The 23,236-nt window shown below is 55.6% G+C and overlaps 2 protein-coding genes across 3 annotated transcripts in view; one reads left to right on the top strand and one right to left on the bottom strand.

Annotated features, from left to right (window-relative positions):
- TRAPPC12 (trafficking protein particle complex subunit 12) overlaps nucleotides 1-4,698 on the top strand; it is a 36,036-nt gene extending 31,338 nt beyond the window's left edge. For both annotated transcript variants that reach the window (XM_061426738.1, XM_061426739.1), the window contains 4 exons: nucleotides 806-904; nucleotides 2,217-2,317; nucleotides 2,899-2,986; nucleotides 3,096-4,698. In XM_061426738.1, coding sequence (XP_061282722.1) covers nucleotides 806-904; nucleotides 2,217-2,317; nucleotides 2,899-2,986; nucleotides 3,096-3,338 — 531 coding nt within the window. In that variant the 3' untranslated portion in view covers nucleotides 3,339-4,698. The remainder of the gene's footprint in view (nucleotides 1-805; nucleotides 905-2,216; nucleotides 2,318-2,898; nucleotides 2,987-3,095) is intronic.
- A 7,509-nt stretch (nucleotides 4,699-12,207) lies between these two features.
- On the bottom strand, nucleotides 12,208-18,755 carry ADI1 (acireductone dioxygenase 1). Its single transcript, XM_061426720.1, has 4 exons — nucleotides 18,473-18,755; nucleotides 16,423-16,542; nucleotides 13,808-13,987; nucleotides 12,208-12,823 (listed from the first exon to the last, which is right to left on the bottom strand). Exons 1-4 carry the CDS (start codon nucleotides 18,590-18,592, stop codon nucleotides 12,704-12,706), a joined length of 540 nt encoding a protein of 179 aa, XP_061282704.1. The 5' UTR covers nucleotides 18,593-18,755; the 3' UTR covers nucleotides 12,208-12,703.
- Nucleotides 18,756-23,236: the final 4,481 nt, after the last annotated feature.

Below are 23,236 nucleotides of genomic sequence, written 5' to 3'. Positions count from 1 at the left end.
GCCAACAGCAGCTCTGGGCCGGGCTCCGGGTCACGGGCAGCCGGGCTCCTGGGAGCACGCCTGAGCCCAGTGCTGCAGCCGCCCCGGGGTCCTCGTCCAGGTCTGAGAGGCCCGGGGCCACTGCACCCCCAGGAGAGGGCCCTCGCCCACTGCACGCTCTTGTGGACACGGGCACTTAGATGCGTAGGGCACGTCAGCGGGTGTTGCCGGCTCCCCGCAAGCACCGGGGGCCCAGTTCACTTGGATGAGCTTCACTCAAAGGTGCTGGGCTGGCGGGTCTGCTTCTGGTTTTCCTGTGGAACGTCCCCGGTCACCTAACGCCCCAGTTAGCAAACTAGTGACTCCAGTCCTGGTCTGCATGAAGATGGAGGCGAGTAAAGAAAGAGAAGTACCTTGAGGGGTCTGACAGAGGCTCAGGAGAAAACTGCCGTGGAAGCCTGTGGTCTGCGCCTGCGCCCGTCAAGAGATAGCAAGCTGTTATCACGAGCCCCAGACGGTGTCCGCAGACGGGATGGGCCACCTGCCATCCAAGCTCGGGCCCCGAGGGCTGACAAGCAGGAAAAAGTTGGTCCGGGTGAAATGCTAGTTGCTGCTCAGCAGATGGAGGGAGCAAGACCCCCAGGCCAAGCGCACAGCCAGACCCCCGGGAGAGGAGGGCTCTGAGGACCGCGGCCACGCCCAGACCCCAGAGCCCGGCCCGCTGGGCCATCTGCCCCGCTCCTGGTGGGTGCCGTGTCCCCTGCTCACGAGGTCTGTGGGTGCCGTGCTCAGAGCGGGATCTCCTGACTCTCGAGTGTTCCCGCAGGACTACGTGCTGGCCGTGGACGCGTACCGCGCGGTCGTCCAGTTCCACCCAGAGCAGGAGCCCCAGGTGCTGAGCTGCATCGGCCGCATCTTCCTGCAGGTGCGAGGGGTGGGGGTCGGGGGCTGCACCTCAGCGCGTCCTGTGGGTCTGAGAAAGCGAGGGAGGGTGTCAAGGCAGACGTCTGTTGCTGTCAGAAGGCGGTTTCTATTTTGGTCCTGGTTTGACTGTACTGAGTATCAAGCCTCCAGCTTCGAGGTGATGGGGAGGCCAGTCGCTACACGTCAGTGTACGTAGATTTCCGTCAGGCAGTGCACAGACGGGTGGCTGAGGCCTTGCCCTGTTGCTGTAGAAACGTGTTGATGTGAGGAGCCGGCCACCGTGGGCTCCTCTCCCGCCCCAGACCCCCCAGGGCCCCTGGCACCCTCCTCCCTGGGAAGGAGGGGAGAAGCAGGTGTGGGAGCGTCTTCAGTTTCCACCACCGAAACACTCAGGGCGCAGCCGCCAAAACCCTGCGCTCCGGGGGAGGGCCCTGGCTCTTTGCAGCTGAGGCTGGTCTGGGTTTGTGTGTGCGTGTGCATGCGTACACGTGCGTGCGTGTGTGTGTGCATGTGTACACGTGCGTGTGTGCGCGTACATGTGCGTGCGTGTGTGCGTGCGTACACGTGCGTGTGTGTGCGTGCATGTGCGTGTGCGCCCACTATTCTCAGGAGCACTTGGTATCTGTTTTCTGTCTTCATAGAAGTGGCTTGCTTTTTCTCTCTCTGTCCTCAGATAATTCTAGAATTATCTGTTGCCGGAAGATATGAAGAATTGACTCAAAGGCCTGAGCCACACTCCTGGGGCTTGTGGGACAATTTATCAACAGCTTTACTGTTCCATGTGTGGGAGAGGTTCTCTCTGTTTCTGGGATCAATTTTGGCAGTTTAGAGTGCCAAAATACAGATCACATGTCTGCTCCGTGTGTCCGCGTGCATTTGCTTGGAGTCCTGCAAAGTTGTCCTCTTCCATAATCGCTTCAGTCTCTGTTACCCAAGGGCGCTTCTCCCCTCTCGTCTATAATTCTGCTCCACTTACGCTTTCTTTTCCTTGACTAGTTCTTCCATTTATTATCTCATGTTTTTTCTTCAGATAACTAGTTTGGGTTTGTTTATTTGCTTACTAGATATATCACAGTACTTTTTATTATTTGCCTTTTTATATACAACTTAATCACTCAGTTTCTGACATGTGGACAGATGTTGACATCCTGCTCTGTCCTGAATGCGTTTTGTTTTTTAATGAAAAATGACAGTAAGTGGTCACCTAAGTTTCACCCCGCCTGACACGTCACCACCTGACATTGGGGAACTGTATGTGTGGGTACAGGTCTAACATCGTCACCTGAATTGACTGCTTCATTTTGTCAAAGCAGATTGGAGACATAAAAGCAGCTGAAAAGTACTTTCAAGACGTAGAGAAAGTAACCCAGAAATTGGATGGACTGCAGGGCAAAACCATGGTTTTGATGAACAGGTGTGTATTTCTTTTCTGTGATCTCCAGCTTTGCTGAGCCGTAACTGCAGCACGGTGCAGGTTTAAGGTGAGAACAATAATGACTTGACTTCCATACATTGGGACATTGGGAAGTGATGCCCACAAAATAGCGAACACTCATCACCCCATACGGATACAAAATGAGAGGCAGAGCGCCCTCTCTCGGCGTTCACGGTAACGCACAGCGGTGTGCATGCTGTTCCCGGTGCTGTACGCTGCGCCCCGGGTGCCTGTGGACCGCCTTCATCCAATCCCTGCCCTCCTTCCCCGGTGACCACAATTGAATCTTCTCTGTGAGTTAGTTTGGAGTGTCATTGACCTGAAACACCATTCGTTCCTGTTACACAGCATAGTGACCTGATGTTTCTCTCTTACGAACTGCAGCAGGACTAGTCTAGTTACGGTCCGTCTGCCCACAAAGATAGGGCGTTACTACGGACTGCGTTCCCCGCGCCCTCCCGCGAGGTTCCACTTCCTGGAGCTGTCCCCTCAGTGTCCCCGCCACACACCCGCCTGCCTCCCGACTTCCGAATCATCCCTCCCGTGTCGCTTATTTGCAGAGCTTTCCTTCACCTCGGTCAGAATAACTTCGCCGAAGCGCACAGGTTCTTCACAGAGATCCTGAGGGTGGACCCCTCGAATGCAGTGGTAAGACGCCCCGGGCAGAGGTGGTGCGTCCGCTGGCGTCGGGCCCCCTCCAGGGCTGGGGGGCCTGGGCCGCCCGCACACCCCACCCAGCCCTGCCCCCGCCCCCCAGGCCAACAACAACGCGGCCGTGTGCCTGCTGTACCTGGGCCGCCTCAAGGACTCGCTGCGGCAGCTGGAGGCCATGGCCCAGCGGGACCCGCGGCAGCACCTGCACGAGAGCGTGCTCTTCAACCTGACCACCATGTACGAGCTGGAGTCGTCCCGCAGCCTGCAGAAGAAGCAGGCCCTGCTGGAGGCCGTGGCCAGCACGGAGGGCGACTGCTTCAACACGCACTGCCTCAAGCTGGCCTAGCGCCCCGCGCACGCCCCCGGGCCTCCCGCTCGGCGTCTGCCCGCCGCCGCCTCCATCAGGCGGGCTGCAGACGCGGGGCGCGCACGCACGGGGCCGGGGGCGTCCCGGGGCCACTCCCAGCAGCCTCGCGGGAGAGCGGACCCGTAACACACACGGTTCTCGCCCTGAGCCGGAGCGTTCTAGAGATTCGTAGATGGGGGGAGAGGGCCCGTTCCCCCCGCCCCATAGCTGCAGCTCCACTCTGCTCCCCGGGGCCTTTTCCAGCCTCTGCTGAGCCCCTCGGAGGAATCTGGTGTCAGGGGAGCGAATCCGTTCTTCATCCTGCACATTTCCAGCACAGGGGGCGGGGGCGAGGACACGGGCCTGCGTGTGCAGTGGGGCCAGGACAGGGGTCACCGTTCTCAGCTCTGGGGTCAGTGTCTGTTCTCATGGTCACGCCTGCCTTTAAAGTGTCTAACGCACCTGGATTAAAGAACTCTGGCAGGGGCTCTTGAAGTTACCCAGCTCTGCTAATACATCTTAAAACAGTTCACTTAAGATTCTGATATAAACATGTATTGTATAAAGCAGAGCCGAGCTCTATTTCTAGTCATTTGTGTGGTAAACACACAAATGCAGCATCTCCTGGGCAGACGGCCTCAACGCAGTCGTGGAAACAAATTAGTTACCCTGTGAAATAGGAGAGACAGGAGAGGCCGCCAGAAGGACCGGGCCTACACCTCCAGAGACAATGAGGGGCGCCTCCGGCTCAGGCGGGGAGGGGAACCCCACCCCCACCCAGAGCATCCGCGGCCTCTGGACTAACACTTGGGATCTACCTGCTTTACACTCTGTTTTCCTTTAAGTTTCTAAATCAAATGCATCAAGTACTGTTGGCCTGCCTCCCGGGCCGGGGGGGAGGGTCCCAGCCCAAGGGAGACCACACCTTGTGCCCCCCGGATCCCAGATCCAGGCCTCAACTGCACATCGCACACCCAGGAAGCACCCCAAAAGCTGCTGCCCCGGAATCTCCCCAAACCCCAGCATGGCCGTCTGCAGAGATGGGCCTCCAAGGAGGTGTCCAGGTGGGATGGAGTCCCGAGGGGGGGCGCACAGGAGAGGACCCAGCGAGGAGCGAGGCCCAGGGACCACCCTGCAGCCCCGGCCCCAGGCCTCCAGCCCCCAGGCCGTGACAGGTCAGCGTTGTCTGCGGGGCTTGCCACTCGAGCTGAGACAGCCACACCCCTGGGGGCCGCACTCCCCACCCCCCACCCCACCCCCCACAGCCGTCAGGGAGCCTCGTGGGAACACACGCTCACACGTGTGTGAGCAGAAAAATGATGGAGCGTTTCTGGAAAATAAACTGGCAACTGACTCAGAAGTTTTTATAATAGAGTGTTTTCATTCATCACCACATATTCCTGAGAGGCATTCATGAAAGACCATATCATTTAAAAAGTTAATGACCTGAAAAAAAAAAAAAAAAGTTAATGACCTGGAAAAGTCCTCAAAGGTATGTTTACATGAAGCATATGTTAATAGAAAAGGCTGAAAACTGATACTTGATGTTAAACTACAGTCACAGGAAGGATGGGCTGAAACGCAGTTTTATTTTCCCTTTTACGACTGAGCTTATGTTTCTACATAATTGTGTGTGTGATTTTTATAAGCAGTGGGAAAAGTCACCAAAACTGGTAAATGTTTTGCCTTTAAAAAATAGGCAGTGATTTAAAGAAGGTGGTGAAAGTGTGCTGTGCTCCATAGCTGAGGAGCGCACACAGCGGTTACAGGGGAGACCCGAGCATGTGTGGGCGTGGGCATGCCCACGCCTCCAGGTGTCAAGGTCAGGATGCGTGTGCCCTGAAATACCATTCACTTTTAAAACAAAATAGATACATTGCTGACTGCTAGTCTAATGGGAAAGATTAGCAATCTCTTCAGGAAACTTAGAGATACCAAGGGAACATTTCATGCAAAGATGGGCTCAATAAAGGACAGAAATGGTATGGACCTAACAGAAGCAGAAGATATTAAAAAGAGGTGGCAAGAATACACAGAAGAACTATATAAAAAAGATCTTCACGACCCAGATAATCACGATGGTGTGATCACTCACTTAGAGCCAGACATCCTGAAATGTGAAGTCAAGTGGGCCTTAGAAAGCATCACTATGAACAAAGCTAGTGGAGGTGATGGAATTCCAGTTGAGCTATTTCAAATCCTAAAGATGATGCTGTCAAAGTGCTGCACTCAACATGCCAGCAAATTTGGAAAACTCAGCAGTGGCCACAGGACTGGAAAAGGTCAGTTTTCATTCCAATCTCAAAGAAAGGCAATGCCAAAGAATGCTCAAACTACCGCACAATTGCACTCATCTCACACACTAGCAAAGTAATGCTCAAAATTCTCCAAGCCAGGCTTCAACAGTATGCAAACCCAGAACTCCCAGATGTTCAAACTGGATTTAGAAAAGGCAGAAGAACCAGAGATCAATTTGTCAATATCTGTTGGATCATCAAAAAAGCAAGAGAGTTCCAGAAAAACATCAGCTTCATTGACTACACTAAAGCCTTTGTTTGGATCACAACAAACTGTGGGAAATTCTTCAAGAGATAGGGATACCAGACCACCTGACCTGCCTCCTGAGAAATCTCTATGCAGATCAAGAAGCAATAGTCAGAACCGGACATGGAACAACAGACTGGTTCCAAATTAGGAAAGGAGTACATCAAGGCTGTATATGGTCACCCTGCTTATTTAAGTTATATGCAGAGTACATCATGTAAAATGCCAGGGTGGATGAAGCACAAGCTGGAATCAAAATTGCTGAGAGAAATATCAATAAACTCAGATATGCAGATGACACCACCCTTATGGCAGAAAGTGAAGAGGACCTAAAGAGCCTCTTGATGAAAGGAGAGTGAAAAAGCTGGCTTAAAACTCAACATTCAGAAAACTAAGATCATGGCATCTGGTCCCATCACTTCATGGCAAACAGATGGGAAACAGTGGAAACAGTGACAGATTTTATTTTGGGAGGCTCCAATATCCCTGCAGTTGGTGACTACAGCCATGAAATTAAAAGACACTTGCTCCTCAGAAGAAAAGCTATGACCAACCTAGACAGCATGTTAAAAAGCAGAGACATTACTTTGCCAACAAAATGTCCCTATAGTCAAAGCTGTGGTTTTTCCAGTAGTCATGTATGGATGTGAGAGTTGGACTATAGGGAAAGCTGATATCAAAGAATTGATGCTTTTGAACTGTCGTGTTGGAGGAGACTCTTGAGAGTCCCTTGGACTGCAAGGAGATCCAACCAGTCCATCCTAAAGAATTCAATCCTGAATGTTCACTGGAAGGACTGATGCTGAAGCTGAAGCTCCAGTACTTAGGCCACCTGATGTGAAGAACTGAGTCATTGGAAAAGACCCTGATGCTGGGAAAGATTGAGGGCAGGAGAAGGGGATGACAGAGGATGAGATGGTTGGATGGCGTCACCAACTCAATGGACAGGAGTTTGAGCAGGCTTCGGGAGTTGGTGATGGACAGGGAGGCCTGGCGCGCTGCAGTCCATGGGGTCGTAGAGTCAGACAGGACTGAGCAACTGAACAGCAACAAATACACTGTAGATACACGTGATTTTCTTCGTGGGTTTTTTTTGTTGTTTTTGTTTCTTGGCCGTGCTGGGTCTTCCTTGCCGCGTGTGGTCTTACTCTAGTTGCAGTTGCGGGGGCTTCTCGTGGTGGCCTTTTTTTTTGCCCAGCATGGGCTCTAGGCTCACAGCTTTCAGTCGTGGCACGCGTGCTTAGCTGCCTTGCTGCACGTGGAATCTTCCCTGAGCAGAGACTGAAGCCTCATTGCCTGCATCGGTGGGCAGATTCTTAACCACTGGACCACCAGGGGAGTCGTCTGTAGATAGATACACATTTGCAGAACTGGAGAAAGACACACGCAGGAGCCTCGTGGCTCAGAGTGACTGTCCCAGCGGCACAGGCACCAGGGGCTGTTTAAGGACAGGGATACCCTCTGCCACCTTGGCCTGGCATGGACAGCGAGGCCAGAGGTCCTGAGAGCATCAAGCAAAGAGGCTGCGGTCGGGGGGGGGAGGCCAGGGGGCATCCGCTCACAGGCAGGGCTTCATGCCCAGCAGGGGTGGGGCAGGCCATCCCCTCCCCTCCCCGGGTGGGGGCCTCTGTCCTTCCAGAGGAGGTAAGGGCTCCTCGCGTCCCCCTCCATCCCCAGCACACGTCAGGGTGGCGCCCACCCCCCACCTCCTCACCAGCAGGCAGACCCAGGCCGCCCCCAGGGCTAGGCCTGAGCCAGGCGGGAAGGACCCCCAGCCCGTGCCCGCATCCAGCCCAGCTTTCTGGTGACCAAGCCTTCTCAGCTGGTCTCTCACGTGTCAGAGGAGATGGCCAATTCAGGCATTGGGAATTATGCCAAATGTGGCCCTACGTGAACCTCAGGCAAGTCTGTTACCCACAACAGACGCATAAATAAAGCAGATAAAGTGCATGCCAGCCTCCCCCGTCCATGACCCCCTCCTAGAAAATGGATCCAACCCTTCCAGTTACTGATCACAGAGCATCTTGGACCTCAGGGTTCCTCACCCAGGACCCTGCTGTGGTTTCAGCACCGTCCCCATGTTGAACTCCCCCCATACCCACCCCCAGTTACTCCAGAGAGCAGGGTATTTGGCGGGTGCTGGGCAAGGAAGGTGAGGGAGCGGGGAGGACTCACTTCGGGAAGACGTGGGGACGGCTCCCCCAGCCCTGTCCAGGGACAGCAGATCTGGCCAGGAAACCGCACGGGCGTCCCTGAATGACTGCCATGCCGGGCGGCCTCATGTGGCTGGTGAGCAGGGTGGGCTCGCCATGTTGGGAGCCTCCCACTTGGGGTTCTCGAGGAAGGACGTGATTGGGGTCACCTGCGTGGAGGCGTCCGGGGACCAGGGGACCTGCAGGAGCTCGGGTGCAGAGCTGAGCAGTCGGAGCCTTGGGTCCCGCCTGAGAAATGGGGGACGGGCTGGGCTCAGCTTGCTGACGCTGCCACAGCAGACACCCACAGACGGGCGGCTGGACACGCCCCGAGTCTGCGCCTCAGTCTAGGCCGGCGGTGCACTCCCAGGCTCTGTGATGCTGGCTTGGGGGGCTCTGGTCACAGCCCTGCCCGGCCCTCAGGGTGCCCGCATGGCCTCTGCCCCCCGCCTCCTCTTCAGTAAGGACCCCGGGCCCGGGTTCAGGGCCGCCCTCACTCAGGAGGACCTCCCTGAGGGCCGTATGCAGTCACACCTGCACGGACCCCATTTCCAAGTAAGGTCAGGTTCCGAGGCTCCAATGACGGGAGGCTTCGGTGTTGGGCACTCAGCCCCCAACACCTGCTGGCAGCACTCGGGAGGGCGGAAACAGGCTTGTTCCACTCCAGGGTCCTCCTGGACGCCCCCTGGGACCTCTCCTCTCGGCGGACCCCCAGGGTGTGCCTCTGCCCGTGTGTCCCTGTGGGCCCCCCTCAGTGACCCGCCTCACCAGCCAGCCATCAGGATTCGTTAACGGTGGCGCGGGCCCCAAGACGGGTGTGACAGCAGGCTGCCCGGACTGCACTGATGCGCCTCTGCTGGGCTCCTGCGTCCTTCAGATGAGACTCTGTCTGGCCCCGGGATTTCTTGGAACTGTCTGCTTAAATCAAACACAAGCATTTGAAGCCCGAAAAATAAAAGGCATTCATTAAAATCCAGGAGGGGAAACCAAAGGACGGGAGCTGAGTAGGGGGCCTCCTTCGTTAGAAAGGCAGGCCCCATTCCAGTAGGGGCCACGGGGCACAGAGGCCCCGGGTGACCTGGGTGTCCTCCTCCCGGTTGCCACCGCATCTAAGAGCTCAGTTCAGTTCAGTGGCTCAGTTGCCGCCGACTCTGCGACCCCCTGGACGTCTAAGAGGATGTTTGGGAAAACGGCCTCCTAAGGCGGAGCCTGGAGAACACCTGGAAACGCGGGGCGACAGCGCACTTCCTGTGCATCTGCATCAGCAGCGCGGGCGCGGGCGCGGGCACACACACACACACACACACACACACACATATCCCCCGCGCGCGCACGTGCGCACACTGCACATGCGCGCACACGCACGCGCACACTGCACATGCATGCACGCACGCACACTTTCCCCGCACACACTGTACATGCGCGCACACGCACACTTCCCCCTCACACACACACACACACACGTGCGCACACACTGCACATGCGCACACACTGCGCGTGCGCGCACACACACTTCCCCCTCACACACACACGTGCATGCACACACACACACTCCCCCACACCTGCACCCACAGCACTATCGCTGGTGATGAAGCCCGGGCGGTGCTGCCTGTGGTCTCTAATCAGGAGCGCTGATCGCCCCGCCCAGCAGTCCGGCCGCCTTGTCCACCTGCGGAGTCAGCTTCCTGTCTGCGGCCCGGGCTAGCTTCCTGTCTGCGGGGTCCCGGCTCACGGGCCCCGCTCCACCACCGCAGGCGGTGGTCTCGGGAGGACCCGGCGGGGCTGCCGCTCCCGCCCCGCGCCGCGTGAGGACGCAGCCAGGAGGGGCCTTCCCGGAACCGGCCCGCCGCCCCCAAGGGCTGCCGCGGACATCTCAGACCCGGGGAGACAGGCTCCCCGAGCAAAGCAATGGGCCGGCCTCTCACCCTGGAAGGAAGCCGGAGTCTAGAACCTTGCGGGGGGAGGGGGACCGCATTCTGCACGCTGGCCCTCCAGCAGGTAGACACCCGGCGCCCCTCTTCCGAGGTTGTGTGTCCTCGGCCCCCTCGGCAGACACGAAAGCCCCCAGCTTTGGGAGACCAGAGCTGGGCAGGGAGTGGTGTGAGGAACGAGCCCCCAAACCCGGCTACACCAAGTCCCCTCCGTAAGGACCAGAGAATGAGGCCAGAGGGCGAGGCTCCAGGGTCACCTAGATGCCCTCCTGCCAGCCTGTTCGGCCTGAGCTCCTGGGAGAAGCAACATCAGGGTGTCCGGGGGAGGAGGCAGACCCCCTGTGCTCAGCCTCCTGAGATGTGCCCCCCCCCCCACCCACCCCCGCCCCAGCAGGGCTTCCCTGGTGGCTCAGCTGGTGAAGAACCCGCCTGAAAATGAAGGAGGCCCCAGTTCGATTCTTGGGTCAGGAAGATTCCCCGGAGAAGGGATAGGCTACCCACTCCAGTCTTCTTGGACTTCCTGGTGGCTTACATGGTAAAGAATCCGCCTGCAATGCGGGAGACCGGGGTTCGATCCCTGGGTTGGGAAGATCCTCTGGAAGAGGGCATGGCAACCCACTCCAGTATTCTTGACTGGAGAATCCTATGGACAGAGGAGCCTGGCGGGTTACAGTCCATGGGGTCACAGAGTCAGACACGACTGAGCAACTAAGCACGGCACCGCAGCTCCCTCAGCACCCGCCCCCCCCAGCCCCCCAACCGCACCCCCGCGAGGGGCGGGGCCGGAACGGTGATGCTCACGGCCGGGGCGTGTCTGAGGGCCGAGGTCGGGCTCTGCTCACAACCTCCTGCAAATCAGCAAATGACACCGCCTGTGGGGCATCCCCACTGCCTTTGGCTGCGTTTCTGCTGTTAACTTCACCTCCTTACTGTGCTGTGCTTAGTCGCTCAGTCGTGTCCGACTCTGCGACCCCATGGACTGCGGCACGCCAGGCCTCCCTGTGCATCATCAACTCCTGGAGTTTACTCAAACTCATGACCATTGAGTTGGTGATGCCATCTAACCATCCTCTGTCGTCCCCTTCTCCTCCTGCCCTCAATCTTTCCCAGCATCAGGGTCTTTTCAAATGAGTCAGCTCTTCACATCAGGTGGCCAAAGTATTGGAGTTTCAGCTTTAGCATCAGTCCTTCCAATGAATATTTAGGACTGATTTCCTTTAGGATTTACTGGTTTGATCTTCTTGCAGTCCAAGGGACTCTCAAGTCTTCTCCAACACCACAGTTCAAAAGCATCAATTCTTCGGCACTCAGGTTTCTTTATGGTCCAACTCCCACATCCATACATGACCACTGGAGAAACCATAGCCTTGACTAGACGGACCTTTGCAGGCCAAGTGATTTCTCTGGCTTTAATATGCTGTCTAGGTTTGTGAGCCACGTGCCGCCCCCCAAGTGCTGCACACCTTTAAAGGGAGGACACGTCTGTCAAGTGACACGTTGAGACATGTCTTACGCAATAAGCAGTGCTCCTAGGTCCACACGGACAGCTCAGCTCCCAGACGTGTGCTCCTGGGAGCCCCTGACAACTGCAAATCCGTAAACCACCATCCTCTGTATGACTGACGGTGCCCACAGGAAGAGCCACCCCTGCTCCGAGGTTCCCTCTCATCTCCTGAGCCCTGTCTCGGCAAGAAGGAGGAGGGGCAACGCCCGACCCTGGGGGCTGACGGTGTTACCCATGTGGCTGGCACACAGCTTGACCCTAAGTCCAGCGTTCACCCACATGGCGAGGCCTGGGGTCCCTCCGTGCCTGGACACGTGCCAAAACCAACGTGGAAGCGATGACATACCCATTTCCACATAAAGATTTTTAATCCAGTTTAAAAGAATACCCAAAGCAAACTGCCCTTCACATCTGAGGCTAATTCAGGGTTTTTCTATGATTATAACAAATGAGATATAATTGTATCTCAAAACTATTGATTAAAAATACAAACGATGTACCAATTCTTGTTAAAATTCAAAGGCTTGATTGTAGAATTCGTTTCCTGTATGAGTTTAACCAGAAATCGCGCGTGGAACAGTGCTGACCCGGGAAACAGACGTAACTACGCACAGGCACACACGTCAGACGACGGACGCAAAGGGGGTGACGTGAGGGAACCACAGGTACCAGAACAGAAGGCGACTCCAAGCCGCCAGCAGAGCAACAAGGCAGCTCCTTTATTTTGAGCAAGAAAGTGGCGTAAGTGAGTGCGTGTCCCCCAACATGCCAGCTTCCCCCTCAGCACCCCTGTGTTTTGGGAGAAAAGTGGGTGACCTCTCCACCGCCCTGTCACCCACTGTCACAGTCTGCACAGGGCAGGCATGGCCTCGCCTGGCGCCTGTTTAAAGCCCGAGAATCAGGCAGTAAGTGGCTATATTTGGGGAGATGAAATTCAGTGGTCAGAGCTGAAGGCATGATCTAGTGCGGGGCCACTGACCCCTGACCCCGAATCAGAGAAGTGAATCACCTGCCCAAATTTCCAGCTGGTTGCATGTGCAACCAGCTCCATGGCTCCATCCATTAAAACGTGTTCTGATCAAAAAAATACAGTGTTCTGATCTGACAAGCTTGCAGAGGAGGCTCCCCAGCCTCACGCCTGCAGCATTGAAGCCGGAGAAAGGGACAGACTCCGTGCTGCCTCACGAGGGGCCTCTAGGCCGACTGCGCCAGGAACTCCAGGTACTGCGTCCGGGCCTCGAGGTGGTCCGACGGCCGGTTGTATGGCGTCCACACGGGGTCTCCCACGAACAGCCGCATGGCCTTCACGTAGTTCTGGGGAGACACACAGACAGAGCGGCGCTGGGCATGCAGCCGTGAGGTCATGCCCCATGCCACTCACCCCTGTTCTCATACACATTCCTCTGAAAGGCAGGAGGGCCTGTGCTCAGGCAGCCACAGGGCAGCGTCGGGCGCACGCTCCCGACAGACACACCGCCTTGCACGCGGGCCCCTCCCGCAGCACGGTTTGAAACCCACACCCCTGTCCAGCCAGGGTGCACGTCCGGGGGTGTGTCCTACAGGGGAACTCTCAGCAGGCCACGATGGCAAACGCGTGAGGTTCTTTCTCCCGGAGCCGTTTACGACAGCAAAGAACTGGAGACAGCTGGCGGACCCATCTCTTGGGGTCACCACTCAACGCAGTAAACCAGAGTGGGTCCCAGTGGCCATCAGGCAACTGCACCCAGGCTGGGGCTCTCTATATGCCGATAGGAAACAGTCCCAGAGCTCAGCGAGCAGAAAAGAGGGGCGCCACCCCCAGACAGATTCGGCTGGCTCCTGTGCACGACTCACATTCGCCTGCCAAGCGAGCCGTCTCTCCAAGAAGACTTTTGAGGACCTGATCATGGCCACCTTCAGGGAGAGATGCTGGGGCCAGGAGTGGGGCGACCTTCCTTCCCTCGCACATCCTCTCCGAGTCCTGAGCTTTAAGCTGAGCACACCCGTGAGTCTCAGGTCAGTCCCAAGCCCGCGGAGGGAGCCCCAGACCACCCTTCTCCTGCTTCTGTGACCGTGTCCATGGCTCCAGCACCCAACGGCTGAGGCCCAACGGACATGCTCTCGAATGACGAAGGAGCAGGGACCCCTGGAGGGGCGCCTCCCGTTGGCCTGGGCATGTGCTCCCGTGCGCCCCTGCAGACCCCCGGCCCCCGCGAACCCCTGGCCGCTCGCTGAGGCAGCGTCCTCGCCTGGCGCTGCCTGGGCTGAGCGTCCGACAGGCGCGCAGACCACACTGCGGCAGAGGAGCCGCGAGCCCACCTTCTCGTCCAGCGTGAAGCGGTGGTAGATGCCGGCGGGCAGGGTGATCATGTCCCCCTTCTCCATGGAGATCCGGATCCAGCGGTCCCCCTGGTCCCGCACGTCAAAGTACCCGCTGCCGTCCAGGATGTAGCGGATCTCCTCGTCCAGGTGTAAGTGCTCCTCAAAGAACATCTTGATCTGGGGGTGGGGAGGCTCTGTGAGCTGGGGGCCCCCCGGGGTGAGGTGGCCGGAACCACCCCTGCGCCAGCGCGGACCACCTGGCCCGCCCCCAGGAGACGCGAAGGCACGTGGTCACCCTGGCAGGGCAGGAGCACATGTGCATCTGAGGAAGGTGCTCAGTAAACACCTCCCCCTCATCCCAACCTGGCCTGTGTCTTTCAGGGCTCCATCCTCTAACGTTTCACAATAAAAATGCTTGAATGTGCACAAACGTTGGAAGCATTCTCTAGTAAACACCCACGCAACCTTCACGTTTCTCTTTAACTGGCCTTAAGATTCCCCACCTCTTGCCTGCTGTCCCTGAGGGTTTCAAAGCTCTCCTCACATCATGCTTCCACCCTTCTGGACAATCCACAGACGTTTGGAAAATCCCCGCTTCCAGTGAGAACGGCAGCCTCTCAGGCGGGCGAGGCCATGGGGACAGGTCCCTGCCCTGCAGCTGGACACGCACCGACCCGCCACCTGTCTGGGAATCTACCCTGAAGATACACCCCCAACAGCACAGAAAGACATGCACACGCCGCTCCCTGCTGTGCTGTTTGTCACTGAGGAACGCTGGAGGCGCCCGGAAGGCGGGAGCAGAGCGGGCTGGTAGAGTCAACGGGCACGCGGGCTCCGACAGCAGGGCGCCGTGCAGGCCAGCCAAGGGGAGCCAGGGGGCCTTCTGGTAGAGTCTTCATTTTAAACCTGGCTATGGCAGCGCACTCCAGGACTCCTGCCTGGGGAATTCCAAGGCCAGAGCAGCCTGGCGGGCTGCAGTCCGTGGGCTTGCAGAGAGTCGGACGCGACTGTGTGACTCACTTTACATCGTACAGAGTCGCAAATAAAACTAAAACAAGCTTGGGGGCCGGGGGAGGGGGGACCTTAAATCTGGAATCAAGCCATATGCTCACAACCACAGGAGGAAAAGAAAACTCACGTAAGTGCTTTTGAACATAGTTCTCTGACTACACCCTCAGTAAGACAGGACCGCAACTCACCTGGAGCTCCACGGACAGGCCTGCTGACCCTAACTGGGTGGATGCAGCCACCACTGGGCACTGTGGTATGTGCGGGAGGAGAGAGACCCAAGGATGGGCTGAGGGAGCCCCGAGGGGCACAAACACCCTGAGCCAGGGAGCACGGAGGGGCTGGGAGCACGGCGGGGACGAGGCAGGACCACAGAGAGGGCCCCCCCGCCCCCCGCTGAGTCTGGACCAATCTGAACATCAAGGTGGATCGCGGCAAGAATGGACACGGGCCCACGAGGAAACCACGAATCTGCACGCGTGTACTGATGGGCATCGATGGAGAGAAGCAGGCCAATCAGTACAGGAAGATGACGGCACAGGGACAGGGTAACTGACTCAGGCCGGGTCAGCGAGATTCGCTCACACCAAGCCCAAGTTCGACTCCGAGCAGAAGTCACTCTCCACAGACCCTTCCTTAGAGCGGGAAGAGGTGTCCGGTCCCAACACGGAACCCTGGCGGGCACCAGTTCAGCCAAGTTTTGCATCATGGGCACTGGGACCCCCACCCCACCCCAGGCACAGGCCTCCAGGCGGGGTGCCCTGAGCAGACGCAGCACCCCTTCTGCAGGATTCCTGCCCAAAACGTGTTAACCTAAGACAACCGTGAGATAATCCGATAGTAAAGAAGTATGTTTTACGAGAACAAAAGATAAGCTGGTATTAGGGGCAGGGTTTTATTTCAGGAGAGAAGCCGTTCGAGAAGGTGGTAATGACACGGAGACAAGGGTTTGATCCCTGAGTCGGGAAGATCCCCTGGAGAAGGAAATGGTAATCCACTCCAGTATTCTTGTCTGGGAAGTCCCATGGACAGAGGAGCCTGGTGGGCTACAGTCCATAGGGTCACAAGAGTCGGACACGCGACTTACCGCCTAAACAAACAAACAAACCCCACGGCTTCATTGGTTAATCTGCCAAACATTTAAGAAAAAAGTAAAACCATTCTAGACATACTCTTCCAAAAAACGGAAACGGACGGAATACTTTTCAGCTTATTCTAAGGCCAGCATGCCTCTCATATAAACCAAAATGAAAGACATTTAAAAAGAAGGAAAGGCTTGCATTTACTAATGTGTGTGTGTGTTAGTTGCTAAGTCATGTCCAACTCTTTGCAACCCCATAGACTGCAGCCCATCGGGCCCTCCGTCCATGGGATTCTCCAGGCAAGAACATTGGAATGGATTGCCATTTCCTTCTCTGAAAGTAACTATAGAAAGAAAGGAAGTGAAGTCGCTCAGTCGTGTCCGACTCTTTGCAACCCCAGGTGCCTCCATCCATGGAATTTCCAGGCAAGAGTACTGGAGTGGGGTGCCATTGCCTTCTCCTGCATTTATTAACAGTGAATAATTAATAGTTCCCCTTGTCCAATAATACAGAGCCCCTTACCTTTTCCTCGTAATTCGGTAGTTTGTCTTTGCATATGGTTATGATGTCCATCCAGGAGTAGTTTCTCTCTTTTCGGATCTTCTCTAATTCTGGATCGTTCTCGTATTTGTCTGCATCCAGCTAAAAGAGTTTAAACAAGCAACAAACAGGAGGTCACGTGAACACACCGAAACAGTCTCTTTCTGGATCTCCAATATGATTATACTCTGAATTTATTACCTAGTCCTGTGTCCGCATTCTGGATCTCCAGTATAATTATATCCCACATACACTGCACTAATATCATTTGGTCCTTTGTCAGTCCTAAAGTCACCTTTCTTCCCCTCCGTTCCCTATTTCTTGGCATGCTTTCCCTAAAGGCTAAAAGCAGTGCAGTTGCGTCGAATTTCCGCCTCCCTTCTCTCCAACAGCGCTTCCAGGGAGATTCTATTGAAACTTCACGCATGCTTTCCCTAAAGGCTAAAAGCAGTGCAGTTGCGTCGAATTTCCGCCTCCCTTCTCTCCAACAGCGCTTCCAGGGAGATTCTATTGAAACTTCACGCTTCCAGTCCCACCACCAGGAGTCGGGGAAGCTCTGATCGCCTCTCGCCTGTAACGGGCGCCTCCCCCGCACCGCCGCGTCCTGTTCCTAGGCCTCCTGTCCACTCTGCAAGTCTGCCTGACCTTTGTCTCTATGGCAACTCTATGGTTACTTTGTTTCCCCGAGCCAAAACACCTGAGGCCCTCTGAGCCCACAAATAAAACCCAAGTTCCTCAGGCAGACAAGAGGCTTTCTACCCCCTGGCCTCAGCTGCCTTTTCTTTCTTTAAAATTTTATTGATGCCTTTCTGGCTGTGCTCGGTCTTCACTGCTGAGTGCAGGCTTCGTGGAGCTGCAGCGCCGGCACATGGGCTCAGTAGCTGCAGCTCCCCGACTACAGAGCTCCGGCTCGACAGTTGTGGCAGCCTTGCCCCAGACACGTGAGCGCTTCCCAACCAGCCTGTCTCCTGTGTCAGCAGGCAGCCTCTACCACTGAGCCACCAAGGAAGCCAGAGACATGAATTTCTCAATGACCACTCCCCAGGTGAGCAGACCCCCACAGTGCACCTTCACATCCGGGTGAGAGCTTCCCACTCCCTACCGAGTCACTGAGACACAACAGGTGAACATGCCCAGCTATCGTCCTGCTCCAGATCAAGTCATTATAAAGTACAAAAAGGCCCAGGTCACTGGAAGCAGAGCAAACAAGTCTACGGGCGACTCCCTGGAAAAGACCCTGATGCTGGGGAAGACTGAAGGCGGCAGGAGAAGGGGACGACAGAGGATGAGATGGTTGGATGGCATCACCGACTCGATGGCCGTTAAGTCTGAGTAAACTCCGGGAATTGGTGATGGACAGGGAGGCCTGGCCTGCTGCAGTCCATGGGGTCGCAGGGTCGGGCACGACTGAGCAACTCAACAACTTTAATTCTGACAGTCCTGGGTCTTCCCATCCACAGGAGAACCAGGAGCCAGGAGGAGTCCGACTCGACCTGGCGGAGGAGCTGAAAACACAGCCTTACTTTATCCCCGGACACTTTCAGAGCTTGGCCAGTGTCCACTCCTGCTCCAAAACTGTCCCGTGGACAGCGAGACCGAAGGGCAGGAGTCTGAACAGACGGCGCCTCCTGTCGACCCGCCCCTCCCCCCCACCAGGGAGACGCACGGGGACACTTCAGGGACCCCAACCGCCCTCCCGCCGCCCCGCCAGGGCCCCTGGGGACAGGCCCGCGCCTACAGGGCCCCGGCCTCCCACTGGGGCGGCGGGGACCCGCGGGCCCGGGGCCCCGCTCTCACTCCGACCCCTCTGCCCTCCCCCGCGCCCCCCATCCCGGACCCCCGATCCCCGCCCCCCGATCCCCGATCCCGGCACCGAGCACGCGGCGCGCCCCGCGGTGGAGGCCGGGGGGCCGGGCCGGCCGCGCCGAGCGTGCGCACTGAGCACGGGCCCGGGCTCCGCAGGCCCGCTGGCCGGAAGGCGGGGCGCGCGGGGCCGAAGGGGCGCCTGTGCCGCCGCGCGGGCTCCGCGCACCTTCCAGTAAAGGACCCCGAGCCGGCGCAGCTGCTCCAGGCCGACAGGGCGCGCGGGCTCGGCGCGGTGCGGCAGCCGCGGGTCGTCGGCCGCCTCGTCCATGTACCAGGCCTCCACCATGGCCGGGAACTGAGTGCGGGGCCTGGGCCGGGGTAGGCAGCAGTGAGCCTGGCCTGAGCCTGGCCGCACGCGGGCGCCCCTCCTCCTGCCCTGCCTCTTCCTGCCCTCACCCGTGCCTCCTCCTTTCCTCCTCCCTCCTTTCCCCTCCCCGGGAGGCGGGCGGGGCGCGCCTGGAAGCCCGGGGCCGAGCGCCTCCTTCCCGCCGGCGGGCGGGCTCCTGGCGCGAGGCGGTGTCCCTGAAGGAAAGCTGCAGCTGCTGCTGCTAAGTCGCTTCAGTCGTGTCCGACTCTGTGCGACCCCAGAGACGGCAGCCCACCAGGCTCCCCCGTCCCTGGGATTCTCCAGGCAAGAACACTGGAGTGGGTTGCCATTTCCTTCTCCAATGCATGAAAGTGAAAAGTGAAAGTGAAGTCGCTCAGTCGTGTCCGACTCTTCGCGACCCCATGGACTGCAGCCCACCAGGCTCCTCTGTCCGTGGGATTTTCCAGGCAAGAGTACGAGTGGGGTGCCATTGCTTCGGGTTACGTGAAGGAAAGCTACAGGGCTCAAAATAGCCTCCAGTTGAAACTCCAGTTGGGCTTCCCTTGTGGTTCATCTGGTAAAGAATCCACCTGTAATGCGGGAGACCTGAGTTCGATCCCTGGGTTGAGAAGATCCCCTGGAAAAGGGAAAGGCTACCCGGTTAAAACTCCCCACCATTCGTTCAGTTTGGTTCAGTTCAGTGGCTCAGTCATGTCTGACTCTGCATCTTCATGGACCGCAGCACGCCAGGCCTCCCTGTCCATCACCAACCCCCAGAGCTTGCTCAAACTCATGTCCACTGAGTCGATCATCTCGTCCTCTGCAGTCCCCTTCTCCTGCCCTCAATCTTTCCCAGCATCAGGGTCTTTTCAAATGAGTCAGCTCTTCGCATCAGGTGGCCAAAGTATTGGAGTTTCAGCTTCAGCATCAGTCCTTCCAATGAACACCCAGGACTGATCTCCTTTAGGATGGCCTGGTTGGATCTCCTTGCAGTCCAAGGGACTGTCAAGAGTATTCTCCAACACCACAGTTCAGAGGCATCAATTCTTCAGCACTCAGCTTTCAAGAACTTTCTCCCCTAAAGAAAGGAATGGACATTAAGATTGATTACGTTCAGCTCCCAGCCGATCCCAGTTTCCAGCAGGTCTCAGGAATTCCTTGCCCCAGTTGTTGAAAGCTAACTAATAAAAAATAATCTTGAGGAAAAACAGACCCCCTCAAAACAGTGTGTCTCCGCATATATATGTTTTCTGTATATACCTACTCTCTTCTTGGCGCAGCAGCCCACTGATCTGACTGCTGCCCCTTCTCGCCTCATTAAAGGTGATCTGTTCCTGTAAAGTGCCAGTCTCCTTCTTTCTCTGAACCTCAGCTTCTCTAACTCCCTTACCCTACATTTTTTGGTGCGAAACCCAGGAGGTTGAGGTTCCTTCTCAGACTCCTTCTCCATGGCCAGCTCTTTGGAGCGAAGAAACCTGCCATGCTCACTTTCCCGCCCAGGCTTTCAGTACGTCCTCGGGAGGACACCCTGTGCCTTCATGAGCAGTACAAGCCCTGGGTAAGGTCTGTATTGGTTTCCACGAACCCCAAGGAATATTGGCCTCTCTCTCTCTTCCTCTTTTCTCTATGCGCTCTTTTTAGCGAGACCAACCAACTCCAGGACAGAGGCCTTTTGCCATTCGACCTCCCTCCATCCACCACGAATTCTCACCTGACCCAGTAGCCCAGGGAAGCTTGGACAGTACTCTAGGGCGCCAGAGACTATCGTCCTTTCTGCGTTCCCAGGGAACCCTCCAGCCCAAAGGCCCTCTGGGGAGGTACTTGGGGGACGCCCCTCCCTCCTTAAAAGTCTCTCTCTCTCTCTCCATTTGCCCGGTCAAAAGATTAGGTGACGACCTTTTCTCTCGACCAGACAGTCGTTAGCCATTTGCTATGGGGTCAAGCCAATCTGGAGAAGGCACTGGCACCCCACTCCAGTACTCTTGCCTGGAAAATCCCATGGACAGAGGAGCCTGGTAGGCTGCAGTCCATGAGGTCACTAAGAGTCGGACATGACTGAGCAACTTCACTTTCACTTTTCACTTTCATGCATTGGAGAAGGAAATGGCAACCCACTCCAGTGTTCTTGCCTGGAGAATCCCAGGGATGGGGGACCCTGGTGGGCTGCCATCTGTGGGGTCGCACAGAGTCGGACATGACTGAAGCAACTTAGCAGCAGCAAGCCAATCCATCCCATGGGACTGTCCCTTGGCCTGCGTAAAACAAAACCTCAAACCTCTACTCTTGACCAATCTCAAGGTTCATAAACTCGAGTCACTTTGTACTCAAATTTGGCCTCAATACAAATTGGATAACCAAAACCGCTGGCCTGAGTTCAGGACTTCCGATTTCAATATTTTATCAGATCTCACTAACTTACTCAAATGGAATGGTAAATGGTTGGAGGTCACCTATATTCAAGCCTTCTGGGAACTTAGAAGCCCTCCTTCTCTCTGCAAGTGTTTGAGGAAGCACACTGACCGAAACCGCCCACCCTGGCCAGGCACCGTAGTAACCATTTGCACGAGTTGTTTTACAACAGGAGGTCATGGTAAGGGACACGGAACTAATAAGCCACCACCAACCGGAAAAGTTCAGAAAAGGTCAAAAGGAGATACCACATGTCCCACCACCTCCCAGAATCCTTCTCGCTGGCATCCATCTTGGCTGAACAAGGCGTGCACCATCAGGAAGGACTCTGAGTCAGAATGATTGGCTAAAGGCAACCTGGAAACTAATCCCATCACCATAAACCCAAGACTGCAAGCCACATGGCAGAGTGGTCCTCCTGGGTTCCCTGACCCTACCTCTCTCCACCCGGGCGCCATTTCCCAATAAAATCTCTTGCTTCATCAGCACATGTGTCTCCTCGGACAATTCATTTCTGAGTGTAGACAAGAGCCCAGTTTCGGGCCCTGGAAGGGGTCACCCTTCCTGCAACAAATGGTGATTCTGGCAGGGAATTTTCTTTGCTGCCACTGACATCCTGACCACTCGGGGTACTCAGTGGCCAGCTTGCCTGCCGATGGACCAGACCCAGTGGCCACATCTGGGACCCTTTTGTCCCTGGACTCCTCTTGATGCAGACAACTGGCCAGAGTGCCCTGACCGGAAAGAAACAAGAGACTTTATTGATCTCTCTCCCCTTCCCGCTCTCTTTTCTCTCCTTAACCCTTCCTATCCTTCCCCTTTTTTCTAGTCCCCTGGTCCTGGATGCAGGAATCTGGTGGAAGGGCCTCAGCCTGAGATGAGGATTAGAGACTGATCACCTCCTCTTTGCAGAGAACTCGAATTCTGGTTCTGTTCTGGCTTGGTTTCTGGTAGGGCCTAGTTCAGTCCTCCCTTCTCTGGAGGCCCAGGGTAAAGTCCCATAACACCTGGGTATCTGCAGGTGTCAGGAGATGTCTGTAAGGCCACCCCTTTAGCCCCCTCTCCCTCCTCCTCCCCCTTCTTTCAAGCTGGCTTCCTTTCCTCCCTTTGAAATCTTTGAAGACCTGAGGTATTTTCATTTACTCTGTTAGTACTTGGATCTGAAGTTCTCTGTTTTTAACAGAAGATTTTCTGAGAGACTATTCTCGTATTTAAGGCACTGTATGATGAGGAGCGCCAGGTCTGTGTGTGTGTGTTTTAACTCTGTGTTGTGTTCTGATTTTTGATGGCCATTTTGCTTTGCCTGGCCACCATTTGGTTTAGACCTGCCACCATTCTGTTAGAACTTGCTTTCCTTTCCCTGTGCCTTGAGACTAGGGCTCTCAGGAACACTTATCTAAACCATCTCTAACTCCTGAGACTGAGGAAAAATGGGGGAGAGCCTTTAAAAGTTTTATTTATTCGAACTGTTTTTTATAAACTAGTAAATTTTATATTGTAATATCTAATTCATGACTAAGCTTAGAAAATGAAGCTAGATCTTGCGTTGTGTATGTCTATATATGTCTTGGTATGTCTTTGTCTCTGGGCAATATTTTTGAGGTTAATTTGTAAATGAGCTCTATTTAATTGGCTTAAAGAAAAGTAAGTGCTTACAAATCAAATAATTCTAAATTAAACAATAAATTCCAGGTTCATGTGAACTGGGAAATATTCAGTATTAAATACATGCTATTAATGTTTATTTGTGACCTATCTAACAAACATCCACTGGATCATTGAAAAAGCAAGAGAGTCCCAGAAAAACATCTATTTCTGCTTTATTGACTATGCCAAAGCCTTTGTGTGGATCACAATAAACTGCGGCAAATTCTGAATGAGATGGGAATACCAGACCATCTGACCTGCCTCTTGAGAAACCTATATGCAGGTCAGGAAGCAACAGTTAGAACTGGACATGGAACAATAGACGGGTTCCAAATAGGAAAAGGAGTATGTCAAGGCTGTATATTGTCACCCTGCTTATTTAACTTATATGCAGAGTACATCATGAGAAATGCTGGGCTGGAAGAAGCACAGGCTGGAGTCAAGATTGCCGGGAGAAATATCAATAAACTCAGATATGCAGATGACACCACCCTTATGGCAGAAAGTGAAGAGGAACTAAAAAGCCTCTTGATGAAAGTGAAAGTGGAGAGTGAAAAAGTTGGCTTA

Source organism: Bos javanicus, chromosome 8 (genome assembly GCF_032452875.1).
Source record: "Bos javanicus breed banteng chromosome 8, ARS-OSU_banteng_1.0, whole genome shotgun sequence".
Lineage (NCBI taxonomy): Eukaryota > Metazoa > Chordata > Mammalia > Artiodactyla > Bovidae > Bos > Bos javanicus.
Note: the sequence above shows the minus strand (reverse complement) of the source record. Positions and strands in the feature narration are given on the sequence as shown.